At 39.4% G+C, this 12,686-nt stretch overlaps 1 protein-coding gene across 3 annotated transcripts in view; it reads right to left on the reverse strand.

Moving 5' to 3' along the window:
• Positions 1–3,755: 3,755 nt before the first annotated feature.
• Positions 3,756–12,686, reverse strand: part of TECTB (tectorin beta) — a 27,190-nt gene continuing 18,259 nt past the window's right edge. For all 3 annotated transcript variants that reach the window (XM_027851763.1, XM_027851761.1, XM_027851760.1), the window contains exons 9-11: positions 9,039–9,108; positions 8,358–8,390; positions 3,756–6,384 (exon numbers count right to left, since the gene is read on the reverse strand). In XM_027851763.1, coding sequence (XP_027707564.1) covers positions 6,308–6,384; positions 8,358–8,390; positions 9,039–9,108 — 180 coding nt within the window. In that variant the 3' untranslated portion in view covers positions 3,756–6,307. The remainder of the gene's footprint in view (positions 6,385–8,357; positions 8,391–9,038; positions 9,109–12,686) is intronic.

The following is a 12,686-nucleotide window of genomic DNA, read 5'->3' on the forward strand; positions in this document are numbered from 1 at the left end:
AGATCCAGATTCAAATCGCAGCTTTGCCCCTAACTATCTTTGTGGCCTTGATCAAGTCTCCCTTTCTCTGAGTCTCAGTTTCCTTAACTGTAAAATAAGAGTTCAGCTATAATATTTGAACTCCAAGTTCCCTTTCAGCTCTGACATTCTATGGTTTTGCTATTTCAAAACTCATAAGGACAAGAATGTATATGTAAAGATCAACTAAACAATTCAAGTTATGTATATATATATACACATATACACACATATATATGTATATATAAACATATGTACACACACACATGTGTATTTGTTTGTTTTTGTTTTTGTTTGGCTAGGCAATGGGGTTAAATGACTTGCCCAGGGTCACATAGCTAGTAAGTGTCAAGTGTCTAAAGTCAGATTTGAACTCAGGTCCTCCTGACTCCAGGACTGGCGCTCTATCCACTGCGCCACCTAGCTGCCCCTGTGTATTTGTTTAAAACATAAAAAACATGTATATATGTATGTATATTTGGGTGAAGGGGAAAGAACTCTGGTTTGGGATATAGAGGATATGGGTTTAAATCTTGATTCTACTGCTTGCTACTAGTGTGATCTTAGGCAAATAAATTCACTTCTTTAGGACTCAGCTTCCTCATCTGTAAAATGACAGAATTGGACTGGATGTTCCCTTAAGTTCCTTTGAGTTCTAAATCTATGAGGCTATGATCTCATGTTTGTCTATACAAATCAATAAACCTAAATTATACATTAAGACAATTTCTAAACAATGTCTTATAGCTTATAACCAACATTTGAACTGTTCAGTAAAGCAAAATTCCTTAGGTCCACCCAAGTTCATTGTGATACCTCCAATTGCTCAGCAGTTATTTCTAGGCTGAAGCAGCTGGTGGGTCAAATATTTAGCAATAGAAAGATCAGAGATTCTGCATCTATGGGGGTTAATGTCCTCTCCAGCTGGAGCCCCTGCTCAGGCACAGCTCATTCCAAATTTCAGGGATCTTGTTTGTTTTCTTTCCTGGGTTTCCACAACAAGGATTTTCTTCCTTGCTTAAATAGTACTGGGGAGGTGGGTAAAACTACTGAGACAAAATAATTAGTCAATAGTCAGTCAGTAAACATTTATTAAGAGCCTACCATGTGATAAGTGCTGGGCATACAAATATGGAGAAGAAAGACAATTACTTCCCTGAAGGAGCTCACAATCTAACGGCGGAAGACAACAAAAGGAAACCAAAGGTAGTGGGGAAGGGAAGGTACCCAGCTCCTGCATGTGACAGAAAAGATCAGAGGAATATATCTTGGTAGTAAATAAAGAGATGGCTAAACTGGGCCCTCTCTTGCAGTTTCTGGGAGGAGCTCTCCACCCTTTAATCAGAGGGAGAGTTCCCAGGGGCAAAGGGTATTGATATGGTGTGAGATCCAGGGGTGAATTAAAACATGTGTGTTTTAGTGCAGGGGGCAGAGAAGGGAAGGGAGGAGATGAGATCATGACTATTCAATCCTAGCCTGGAAATCAGAAGAGAGAACTGACTTGTTTTAAACTTTTTTTGGGTAATAATTTCTATCATAGTATTATGGGATGGTACTGATATAGGTCACCAGCACTGCCTTTTTATAAAATAGGTATTGTTAGGATGTGAGACAGTGGAAGAGTACCTAGCTCTCTCAGCTCCTTTAGGGTTAAGAAGTAGTTGCTATTCTTTACCTGGGAATTGGAAGGCAACCCCCCACATCCCCCCCTGCCCCCCCCAAGAGCTTCTCATTCCCACAAAATTTAAGCTTAGGGGGAGAGAGATTAGCTCAGGCACTCAATTACTATCAGTAACAGCTGTTCCTCTGTTGAGGTGCCACTATCCATTGGGATAAGAATTGGGGGAAAAGAAAACTACTATACCTGCTCTGTAGAATATTCCCCATCCCTTATCACACTTTCATTTTCCACCCCTAGATTCAGGAGTAGTATTCCCCAGAAAGTGTTTTTCCTCCTTACCCCTCTTCTTCCTGACTCTCCAGTAATTTATAATACATTTATTCTCAGCTGACCTAGGCTGAAGAATATGTCCTGCCAGATATTTCCATCCCATTGGCTTGTGAATGACACTGAACCTAATCTGGGAGGGAGAAGGAAAGGGGAAGAAGAGAGTCTGGGAATGTGGATGACTCTGGTTAGGTTCTCCAGACAGAAGCAGTGGTCTAGGAGTGCTATGAATCTCTACAGAGATAGGCTTCAAATCATCATGGAAATCATCTATCAAGTTCATGGGTTCCTAAACTTGTTCCTGTTATGGACTCTTCTGGGCATTTGGTGAACCTGTGAACCCCTTCTCACAATAAGGTTTTTAAATGCATAAAACAAAACACATAGGATTAACAAAGGAAACCACTTATATTGAAATACAGTTATGGAAATATTTTTGAAAAACGAATTCCTGGACCCCTTGAAATCTATCCATGGGAAAGGGATCCATGAACCCTAGGTTAAGAACCCCTGATCTAGTCTAATCTCTTCACTTTACAAATGGAGAAACTGATGCCTGACTAGAGAGAGAAAACACCCTGACTAAAATAACCCAGCTAGTTCAGTAAGTCTGAGGTGATGCTTCAAGGTTTGGGGGACTTGATAGGTCTTATAAAGTTTTAAGGCCTCAGGAGTAGAGGTATCCATTGAATGTTTAGTATCCACCAAATCTGAGACTTGGAAGGGTCAAGTTTCACCCATTCCTGAGCATGAATCCTTTTTACAGCCTCCCTGATGAGCTGCCATCCAACCTCTGTCTAAAAGCCTTCTGTGAAGGGGAGCCTGCTACTTCCAAGGCAGTTCATTCCATTTTGGGATAGGACTAAAGAATAGAAATTGATTATTTTGCATCTAATCTAACTTCACTTCTCTATAATTTCTACCAATTGCTTCTAGTTTTGCCCTCTGGGGCTGAACTGAACAAATTTAATCCCTATTGCACAGGGCAACTCTGATGTTACATGGACAGCTATAAGATAGCTCCTAAGTCTTCTGTTTGCCAGACTAACCATTCCTAGTTCACGCCACTGAAGCTATTAATGGTGTGGTCCCCAGCTCTTTCACCACTCTGACTAAAGACCTATGCCTCTACTCCAATTTGTCTATATCCATTCTTTCTTTAAAAAAAAATATACATATATGTATATGTATATATTTTCCCCCCAATTACGTGTAAAGACAATTTTTAACATTCTTTTTTAATTTTGAGTTCCATATTTTCTCCCTCCCTCCCTCACCTCCCCCAGCCCTGAAGATTGTAAGCAATTTGATATGGGGTACATATGCAACTATATCCATTCTCAAATAATCCTCGTCAGCCCCCCCCACCCCGCACCCAACACAGTAAACACACTGGATATGGTCTGATTAAGGCACAGACACTCATTCTTTGGAGCTGGGAGCTTTGTTAATCCAGTCAAGTTATCTGGAGCCAAATAATTCACTGACAGATCCTTTAATTCCTCATTTAACCTCTTTCTAAATATCTCACTGAATACATCTTTGTCTCAGCCCCAAATAGCTTTGTTGTTGTTCGGTTGTTTCAGCTGTTGTTTCAGACTCTTCTTGGCCCAATTTGGGGTTTTCTTGGCAGACACTGGGGTGGTTTGCCATTTCCTTCTCCAGCTCATTTTACAGATGAGGAAACTGAGGTAACCAGGGTTAAGTGATTTGCACAGGGTCACACATCTAGGAAATGTCTGAGGCTGATTTGAATTCAGGTCTTCCTGATTCCAGGCCTGGTGCTCTATCCACTGCCCCACCAAGTTGCATATAGCTTACAACTATCTAAAATTTTAATATAAGGAACTAGCCCCTTTATATTCTTAACATCCCAGTGTTTACAGCATGTTTCAGAGATAGGTGCCCTAACCCTACTAAGCACCCACCCTGAAAACATGTATAATAAACCTTCCAGTAGCCAGCTCCCATCAGGGGAAGAGAATTACAGCTATGGAAAGGCATCAAGTCCAACACACTCATTCTACTAATGAGGAAACTGAGACACAGAGTTTAAGTGACTTGCCCAGGGTCATACAGCTAGTAAGTGTCTGAAGCAGGCTTTGAAGCCAAGTTTTCATTATTCTAGTCGAAGTCTATCCACTGTGCCCTCCAACTGCTCTATTGAGAGTGGTTTCTAATTCACTTAAGTTCTGACTACCCCAAAACACATTAAAAAGTAACAAAAATTAAATCCTGTGTAAGATAAAGTATAGAACAGTTGAAAGTGAAGACCTCAGTTATGTTATTTAGTATCTGTGAAAGCTACTATGAGACATGGTATCTCCTGGGCTCTGAGTTTCTTCCTGTGGAAATGAGACTGGTTTAGATGATTTCGATTGCTTTCCATCTCAGAAAACTCCATTTTACCCTATCCTATCCAATTCTCCCAGTCTCGCCTAGTTCATCTATCAATTAACAAGCGTGTATTAGGGGCCTACTATGCACCAGGGACTGATACAAGGTACTTGCTGGGAATACAAAGGCAAAAATGAAACATAACTTCCTGGAAGAAACTATGGTTGTATGTACAGATATGAGTGTATACAAAATAAAGATAATTTTGGTGACAGCAGAAATGGCAGCTGGGGAATCAAGACCTCCTGTAGGAGGAGCCTGAGCTATTCTATCCTCTATTAATCTATTGTTTTCGCTGAAGGTGTCATTGGCTAAGTTTTCCAGGTTTCCCTTACCCTGAGGATTTTGACTATCTACATTTGATGCCCTGCCCCTTTTTCTTCTATAAATGGTAAACAAGGAAGAAAACATTTGTTTCTTTTTGCCCTTACCTATATTTTCTACCTTTTATGCATGATCTACCTCTAGTAGGTGACAGGACAGCCTTTCTGGGAATACTTTCTTTAATGTTCACGGATTTTGATGATTATAAAAAAAGCAGAGACAAGCAGAATTCTAGTCATTATGTTTTCCAGTTGATCAAAGCCATCATTTCCCCAGATATGATTCTTTTCCTTTCCACACCTGGAAATCTGACAGTAAACAACACAAAAATTTATAGGTCACAGTAGTGATTGTGAGCCTGTAGTGTATTTGCAAGTAAAAGAAATTAGAGTAGACTCTCATGGGTGTTCAGGAGAATTGGTTATCAAGAATGACACTTCTAGGTCATAAACAACAGATACAAATTATTTGTTTTAGGAAACTTTTTATTACATAGCACCAGGCAGATAGATATACAGGACTGTAAAAATTGATAATAAAATAAACCAGACCAAACATAGGCATTGATTTGCTCTGCTGGCCAAAGATTTATATTCACAGGAATGTGAACATAAATTTACTATTTACTAGCCAAGACGTTTCTGATTAGAATAAAATGCTTTTCTCCTGTGTTCCTTACTACTAAAAATTGAAACTGCTAGAGCCAAAACTTCCTAAACAGCTTTGGGTTCTGTGGTTTGAACTGAAAACTTTACTGCTTATATAGTTATTACAATAAATTCCTACTGTTGAATCAGCAACTGTTTGTTTGTTTTTGGAGGGTGTGTGTGTGTGTAACTTGTGTAGTTTGGGGTGTTTCAGATTTCTCAAATGAGCTGGGGTATGTTGAAAGCACTTTGTATACACAAGTGTGCAGTAAGTATTCCTATTCTTACTTCATTCAGATCAGCAAATAAGTATTGACTGCCTACTACACTAGGAGCTATATTACTTTAGTATAATAAAAAGAGTCATTCATTGATGGTGCTTGAAGTCTCTTCAAGTGGTCGGAGACCAAGAATTTATTTTGTGGCATGCTGAGAAAAGGCTGGAGACCCCTGGTTTTCCCATAGTGTCCACTACCTTTTCTACCTTGTTATCACACATTTATTTCAGGGGTTGGCAGCCCAAGCCTAGCGGTTCTGCATAGATAGCATCATGCTTATCTGAAGAGCTGACCTTTCTTAGGCATCCTACACCAGGATTGGCTCAAAATGAATGACCCCTCAACTCCCTTTCAAAAGGTCAGCTTTGTTTGGTCAGTGCACTGTTATCTTTAACACAGTTTTCAAACAGCCCTTGACTTTTAAAATTGGAAGGGACAAAAAGCCTCTCCCAATTAAAGGAAGAGGAACTGAATGAGTAGGAAAGCCCCTTTCAATCTCAAGAAGTAGCAACAGATAGAAATTGGGGAACAGCAACTAAACAAACAAAAACCCTCCAAATCTGGGAAATTTAGACAAATCACTGAAACAAAAACTTGCCCAAGTTTTATTCACTTTCCTGATAAAAGAATATTTTGTTTTGCTTTTGGCAGCAGAAATGAACTTGAGTTTGTCATCAGCAAAGGGTGACCTTGGATCAAGGGGCCACAGATGCCGTTTGGTCTCCTATCACGGTGAAGAAGCCAAGCATGAAGACCAAGTGATAGAGAATCTCTGCAAACCAAACACAGAAAAAAGCTTAGAACCCCTGACACAGAGCTAGATGGAGCTTTAGAGATCAAGTGGTTCAACTTTCTCCTTTTTACAGGGGATACTGAGGCCTAGGGAGGGGAAGGGGCTTGTTCAATTGATGCAACAAAGGGAAATGATGGCCGCCAGCTAATGGAGGACATTTGAGTCAGGTTTGAGGGAAGTTTTTACAAAATCCAATAAGGTGGGATTTTGTTTAGGTTTCAAAAAGTTGAATCTTATTAGAATTATGGACTCAGAACTGGAAGGAATTGTAAAGGCCACTCACAGGTGGTCATTCCATCTCCACTTGAACACCTCCTTTACAAGGCAGTTCCTTCTATTTGGGGGCAGCTCTTGTTAGAAAATCCTTATGTCTGTCCCTGAGTAACTTTCATGCATTGATCCTCGCTCTGCTCTCTAGAGCCACACAGTCTCTTCAGTTTTCCACATGACAGCTCTTTGTTCCCCACTGGGGTACCTGTGGCCTCAAGGCCACATGTGGCCCTCTAAAGCCTCAAATGTGGTCCTTGGACCGAATCTAAACTTCACAGAACAAATCCTCTTAATAAAAGGATTTGTTCTGTAAAACTTGGACTCAATCAAAAGGCCACTCCCAACTACCTAGAAGGCCACCTGTGGTCTCACGGCTGAAGCTTTCCCACCCCTGCATCTAAGCACTCTCTTTTCCTGGCTAAATATCCTGAGTTCCATCAAATATTCTTCCTAAGACGTTGGGAAATTGAAAGGATTCAAAAAACGGTAATGCAGATGTACAGCAAACTAGCTATATTAGAGTCTAAACTTACAAATCCTAAAATAGGAGATGACTCTATTTCAATAAAGGATCCACTGACTCCAAGGATTCCTTTAAGTAACCAGCTCCCCCAGTCGTTTAAAAATTGGATGGGTTTTTACAAAAAATCAACTCATATACAACTTTTCAGGCATGCAGCTCACAGAAATCAAACTAAAGTTGTATGTTTAGGATATCCGAGAGGCTTCACAGCAAGGACAAACAGGAATTAGAATTAAAAATCCCTTATTTGGTGTCAGTGTCTGGCCTTTAGTGAAATATAAACAGTTCTCAACAGTGAGTGCTTCAGAGAAAAAGGTTTTTGGCAGCTGAAACTTCCTCCTAGAGACTGCTCAAAATTACCTCAGCCTCTAGCTCGTCCTCCCCTCCTCCCCACCCCCTCCTGTTCCCCTTCTCCTCTCCTTCTCTCCTCCTTTTCCCCCTCCTTCTCCCATTCCCTCTCTTCCTCTCCTCCTCCTCTTCCTCCCTCCTCCCCCTCCTCCCTCTTTTCCTTTCCTTCATCTTCCTCCTCTCTTCTTTCACTGTTAATATCTACTGCTCTTCTACCTTCTTTTTTCTTTCTCACCTTCCTCCCTCCTTTCTTCCTCTCCTTTTTCTTCCCCTTTCTTCATGCCTTCTCCTTCCTTCTCTCTAACATCCTGCTCTCTTCTGCCTTCTTTCTCCTCTAGGTCCCAATACAAACACCCTGGATCACTTCTACCTCTCCTTCCCCTTCTTGGCCTCTGCTCTTTCCCACCCTGTACTTCTCTGATTACCCCTTCACCAACTCCTACTTACCTGTTTTCCCCTGCCTTGCCTCTGTCTCCTCAGAGGCCTTCAATTTCTATCAGGTAAGGGATGAGGAATGGGTGGGTTAACAGTGGTGTTGAGGGTTAGGGGGTGGAATTATTCCATTTTACTTCCCCACCCACACAATAGAAACAACTTTCATAGCATGGTAGAAGTACTTTATTAAAAAAATTAAAATTAAATTAAAATTTATTAAAATTAAAAATTTTAAAGGAACTTAATTCATAGTCCTGGAAGACTTTGTTGAGACCAAAGTGAAATCTTGTTTTTGGTGCAAATCTAAGTGACTTAGGCTTCTTGTCCCTTACAAGCAAACAGAACCCCATTGCTTCAAGGTCTGGTACTTTCTTACCTGAGAAAGTATAATGACTGGAGAAGCCTCGGCCTATATTAAGTGGAAAAAACACAATTGTAATCTTAAAAAAGAAAACTTCTTATAGGGAAGGTACCTTAACATAATATCTTGAGCAAAAGTGAAAGCAGTAGGCTACATTTTGTTTTCATTTTTTAAAAAAATATACTCCAGGCTACCAGGACTTTCATATCCTCCAGAGAATTTTGTTTGGAAAACAAATCATATCCTCCAGAGAATTTTGTTTGGAGAACAAATATATCCTATAACTTAGATAGACATTCATTCATTTATTCATCCATCCATTCATTCATTTAACAAACATTGATTAAGTTCATACTGTATGTATACAAAGCTCTATGCTAAGGGGTCATACATACCAAGATAAAAAGTGTCAGTCCTGAGAGAGTTAGTAAAAAACATTGTCTCATGATCGAGTGCCAAGCTTTGGTATGCAATGAGGGGTCTCAAGAGATGTCACTGACCATTTACAGGTATCCATAAATGGGATTATGGCTCAGCATAGCCAATTCACTTATATCGATTTGCTACCAGGGCTAACATTAAGTCTACCACCACGACTGACTTGACAAGCTAGTACAAATGTTCCCATTGCTTGTGGGTTCAGGCACAGCATGACTAAAGATGACCCCAGATTGTTTGTAAATCAGAAGTACTCACTACGAATAGAAAGTTCCACGACTAACACTCCTCCAGTCTCTTCATGGAATTGCTTCCTTTTGTCACAGGTCTGAATAGGAAATGGGGTGGGGGAGATGAAGGAGGAAGAGAAGAATGGGAAGGAGAGGAAGAGAAGTGAGGAGAAGAGAAGAGAGAAGAGAAGGAGAGGAGGGAGGAGAAGAAAAGAGAGGAGAGAAGAAGAGAGGAGAAGAGAAGGAAATAGAGGAGAGGAGAGAAGAGAAGAGATCTTAGAAAATTATACAAACCTATGAAAATATTAGTCATTTATTTTAAAATTAAATTAATAAAATTAAAACTATTTACTAGACACTTTTTTTTAACCTAGGAAAAAATATTTTTCTGATTTGATGAATTATGTGCCAGGCAGTAGATTGGCCTCCCACACTTCCTTGCTAGTAGAAAATTCAGTTCAATACAATTCAATAAGCATTTACCAGGCACTTCTCTGTCAGATACTGGGCTAGGAACACAAAGACAAAAATGAAAACAGGACCTGCCTTCAAGGTGCTTACAGTTCCTTGTTTTGATATCCACTTTTCTTGGATAAAAGGTACACTTGCACAAATTCAGTGATTTAGCTATGCCAAGGAGAGTGAAACAACTAAGCTTATGTGGGGGGCAGGGGAGTAGGGGAGGAAGGGAAAAAACAACCAGAACAAAACCTGCATTCTTTTGATTTGAACTTTGAACATTTTGAAAAATGCAATCCCACTACAAAGTAATCTACAAATAAGAAGCACTCCAGCTCAGCACACAGGAGGAAGAGAAGCAATGTTAGGGAGTCCACAGGTTAAAACGATTTTCATAATAATATTAAGACATTTTAACTTAAAATCTGGTAAATATCAATTGATATGACCACAAAAAAGCTCTTTGAGGGGTTTGCAATAATTTTTAAGAGTGTTGAGTTGATCTAATCCAACACCCACCTTATATGGATGTGGAAACTGAGGCCCATAAAGGTGAATTGATCTGTCCAAGGTCACATAGGTAGTCAGGGATTCAAATCCAGAGCTTTGACTTCAAACCCTGCTCACAATGAAATATTCAGCATTTCTGACACTCGAGGAAAGTTATTCTTACATTAGGAAGAGTTAAAGATTGGGAAAAGCACTCAGGTCATTCTTGAGACTTCCTGCAGCAGTGGTAATAAGGTAAAACTCTATATACTGATGACATTGTACCTCTGAAGAAAACACCTAGTCCAGTGCTTTCTCTGCACATATTAGACTAGTGGCTCTTAAAATTTTTTATCTCAGAACTATTTTACACTTTTAAAAATTATTGGGGCCCCAAATAGTTTTTGTTTATATGTTTTTGGTGGTAGAAATTAAAAGTGTTAAAAAATTTAAAATATGTATTAGTTTATTTTAAAGCAATAAATTCATTACATGTTAACATTACATATTTTTATAAAAATAATTATATTTTCCAAACCCCCAAATAGTGAGAAAAATGGCATTGTTTTTCATATTTTTGCAAAGTTATTGTCTAAGTTAATAGAAGACAGCTGGATTCTCATATCTGCTTCTGTGTTAAATCTGCTGTGAAATGTTTTGGTTTAAATATGTGAAGAAAATCTGGCCTCACAAATTTATATAGTTGAAAAATAGAGGAGTATTTTAATCTTTATATTATTATGAAAATAGTTTTGACCTCAAGGACCCCCTGGAAGGGTCTCAGGGGTCTCCAGGGGTCCATGGGCCAAACTTTGAGAACTGCTATATTAGGTTTTCAATCAATGCTTGGGGAATGAATGGCTTTTAAAAGTTACCACTTACTAAATCAAATTGAGATGTCTAGAAGAGTATTTTGCCCACATAGTTTAATTTTTAGCCCCTCCCACCCACTGAAACCCAAGTTTAGGTATTATGCTCTTAGTTCTTGATATTGCCCATGAATATTTTTGTATGAATATAAGCCAACAGTGAGTATGGAGAGCCACAGAAGTAGAAAAGGAGAAACAAAACCATCATTTGGGGAAATGAAGTAAAAAAGAAAGAGGAAAGTAATATTTTCACTAAATTTTAAAAATCACACAATTATCATCCTAGCTTAATATACTCCAGCAAGTCCTTTCAACCTTTTCAATGCTGTCTGTCCTCTGGGTTTGTGCCACAGACCTGCCTCATAAGTAAGACTGTCTCAGGAAGACATCCTTGGGGGCTTCAGTGAGGGACTAATTCTCTTTGGGTAGGGTCTAAGAAGAAGGTGCCTTATAGAATTTTAGGGGGTTTCTACAGTGTACATTTAATTCAATTATCCTACCCTCCTAAATTATTCACCTGAGGGTCAACCCCAAATCAATTCTTGCATGTGGTATACTCCAGGAGATGCATACTGAAGCAATATATTACTTGGCGGTACCCTCATATCTATATCTACTTCTATGACTATGTCTATGTCTGTGTCTGTGTCTGTGTTGTATAGGGAGTGCCCATCGAGAAAATGCTCTCTATCAATGCACAACAACTTCAACCCATAGTCCCAGAGGGTTCCTGGGTGGGCGTACTCAAAGGCTAAGTGACCTGTCCAGGGTCTTTCTGAACCTAGGTCTTCTTGACACCAAGTCTGGAATATTATCCATTATACCATATTGCCTCTCAATCCAATAATATGAAATTTTAAATTGGGTACTTAAAAAAATGAGCCGGAGTTTTTTTTTTTTTCCCTAAATGATTGCTTCAAAAGCATTGTACTAGAAGTCAGGAGAACTGGGCTTCTAGTCCTGACTTTGTTATTACTCATATTTGTTATCTTAAGAAAGTGTCTTTACTTCTCTGCACCTCTGCTTCTTTATCTGTAAAATGAATGAGGTTAGAGGACTCAGGGATCTGTAAAGTCCCTCGAAGATCAAATATTCCTGTTTTCCAATGCATTCCTATATTTTCTCTCTAGTTTGAAAAAAAGGACAAAAGTTTGAAGAAGAGATGGCTTGCTGAGTTTGTGCCTGTTTTAGCTTTCCAGACTCCAGGGGGACTTGTAAAAGAGTTCCCATGGAAGATAGTGGTAGCTTTGTGTTTGGACCATCAGCCCTTGGGGACAGGAAACAAGGTTTATGCCCCCTCCAACCTTGATCTCAATGGCCCTCAAAGAGCATGCTTGCAAAATATGACCTTGGTTAATTTTTTCCTTCCAAGTAAACCAGCCAAGATAACAGCCTAGAGCTTCACATTCTATTTCTCGATGGTATGAGTTCAAGCAAGGTCACAGGAAAAATAACTTTCAGTCACCTAAGTTCTACTGTGACCAGGAACTCACTTACTCAGAGACAGTTTACCCCACTGATGGACATATTTGGTTATTAACAAGCTGTCAAAAAATCATCAACTGAAGTCTCCAGGAACTTCCTTAAGGAGGAAGGAGGGAAGTTGAGACATCAAAGTCTACTGACTCCTTAGCAGGAGATCTCCAAACACAGGATATCCCCAAAATCTTAGTGCTTAAATTTAATAGCTTAAATTGCCCTAAGATTTTTGAGATAACTTTTATGAGTTCAAAGCAGTATATCCAGCTAGCCATAGTGATATCTCTATATAGTATGCTATATTATACTATACTATACCATACTATATAATAGCACACCACACCATACCACACCACACCACACCACACCACACCACACCA

This window comes from Vombatus ursinus, unplaced genomic scaffold, assembly GCF_900497805.2.
Source record: "Vombatus ursinus unplaced genomic scaffold, bare-nosed wombat genome assembly UNPS02009205.1, whole genome shotgun sequence".
Lineage (NCBI taxonomy): Eukaryota > Metazoa > Chordata > Mammalia > Diprotodontia > Vombatidae > Vombatus > Vombatus ursinus.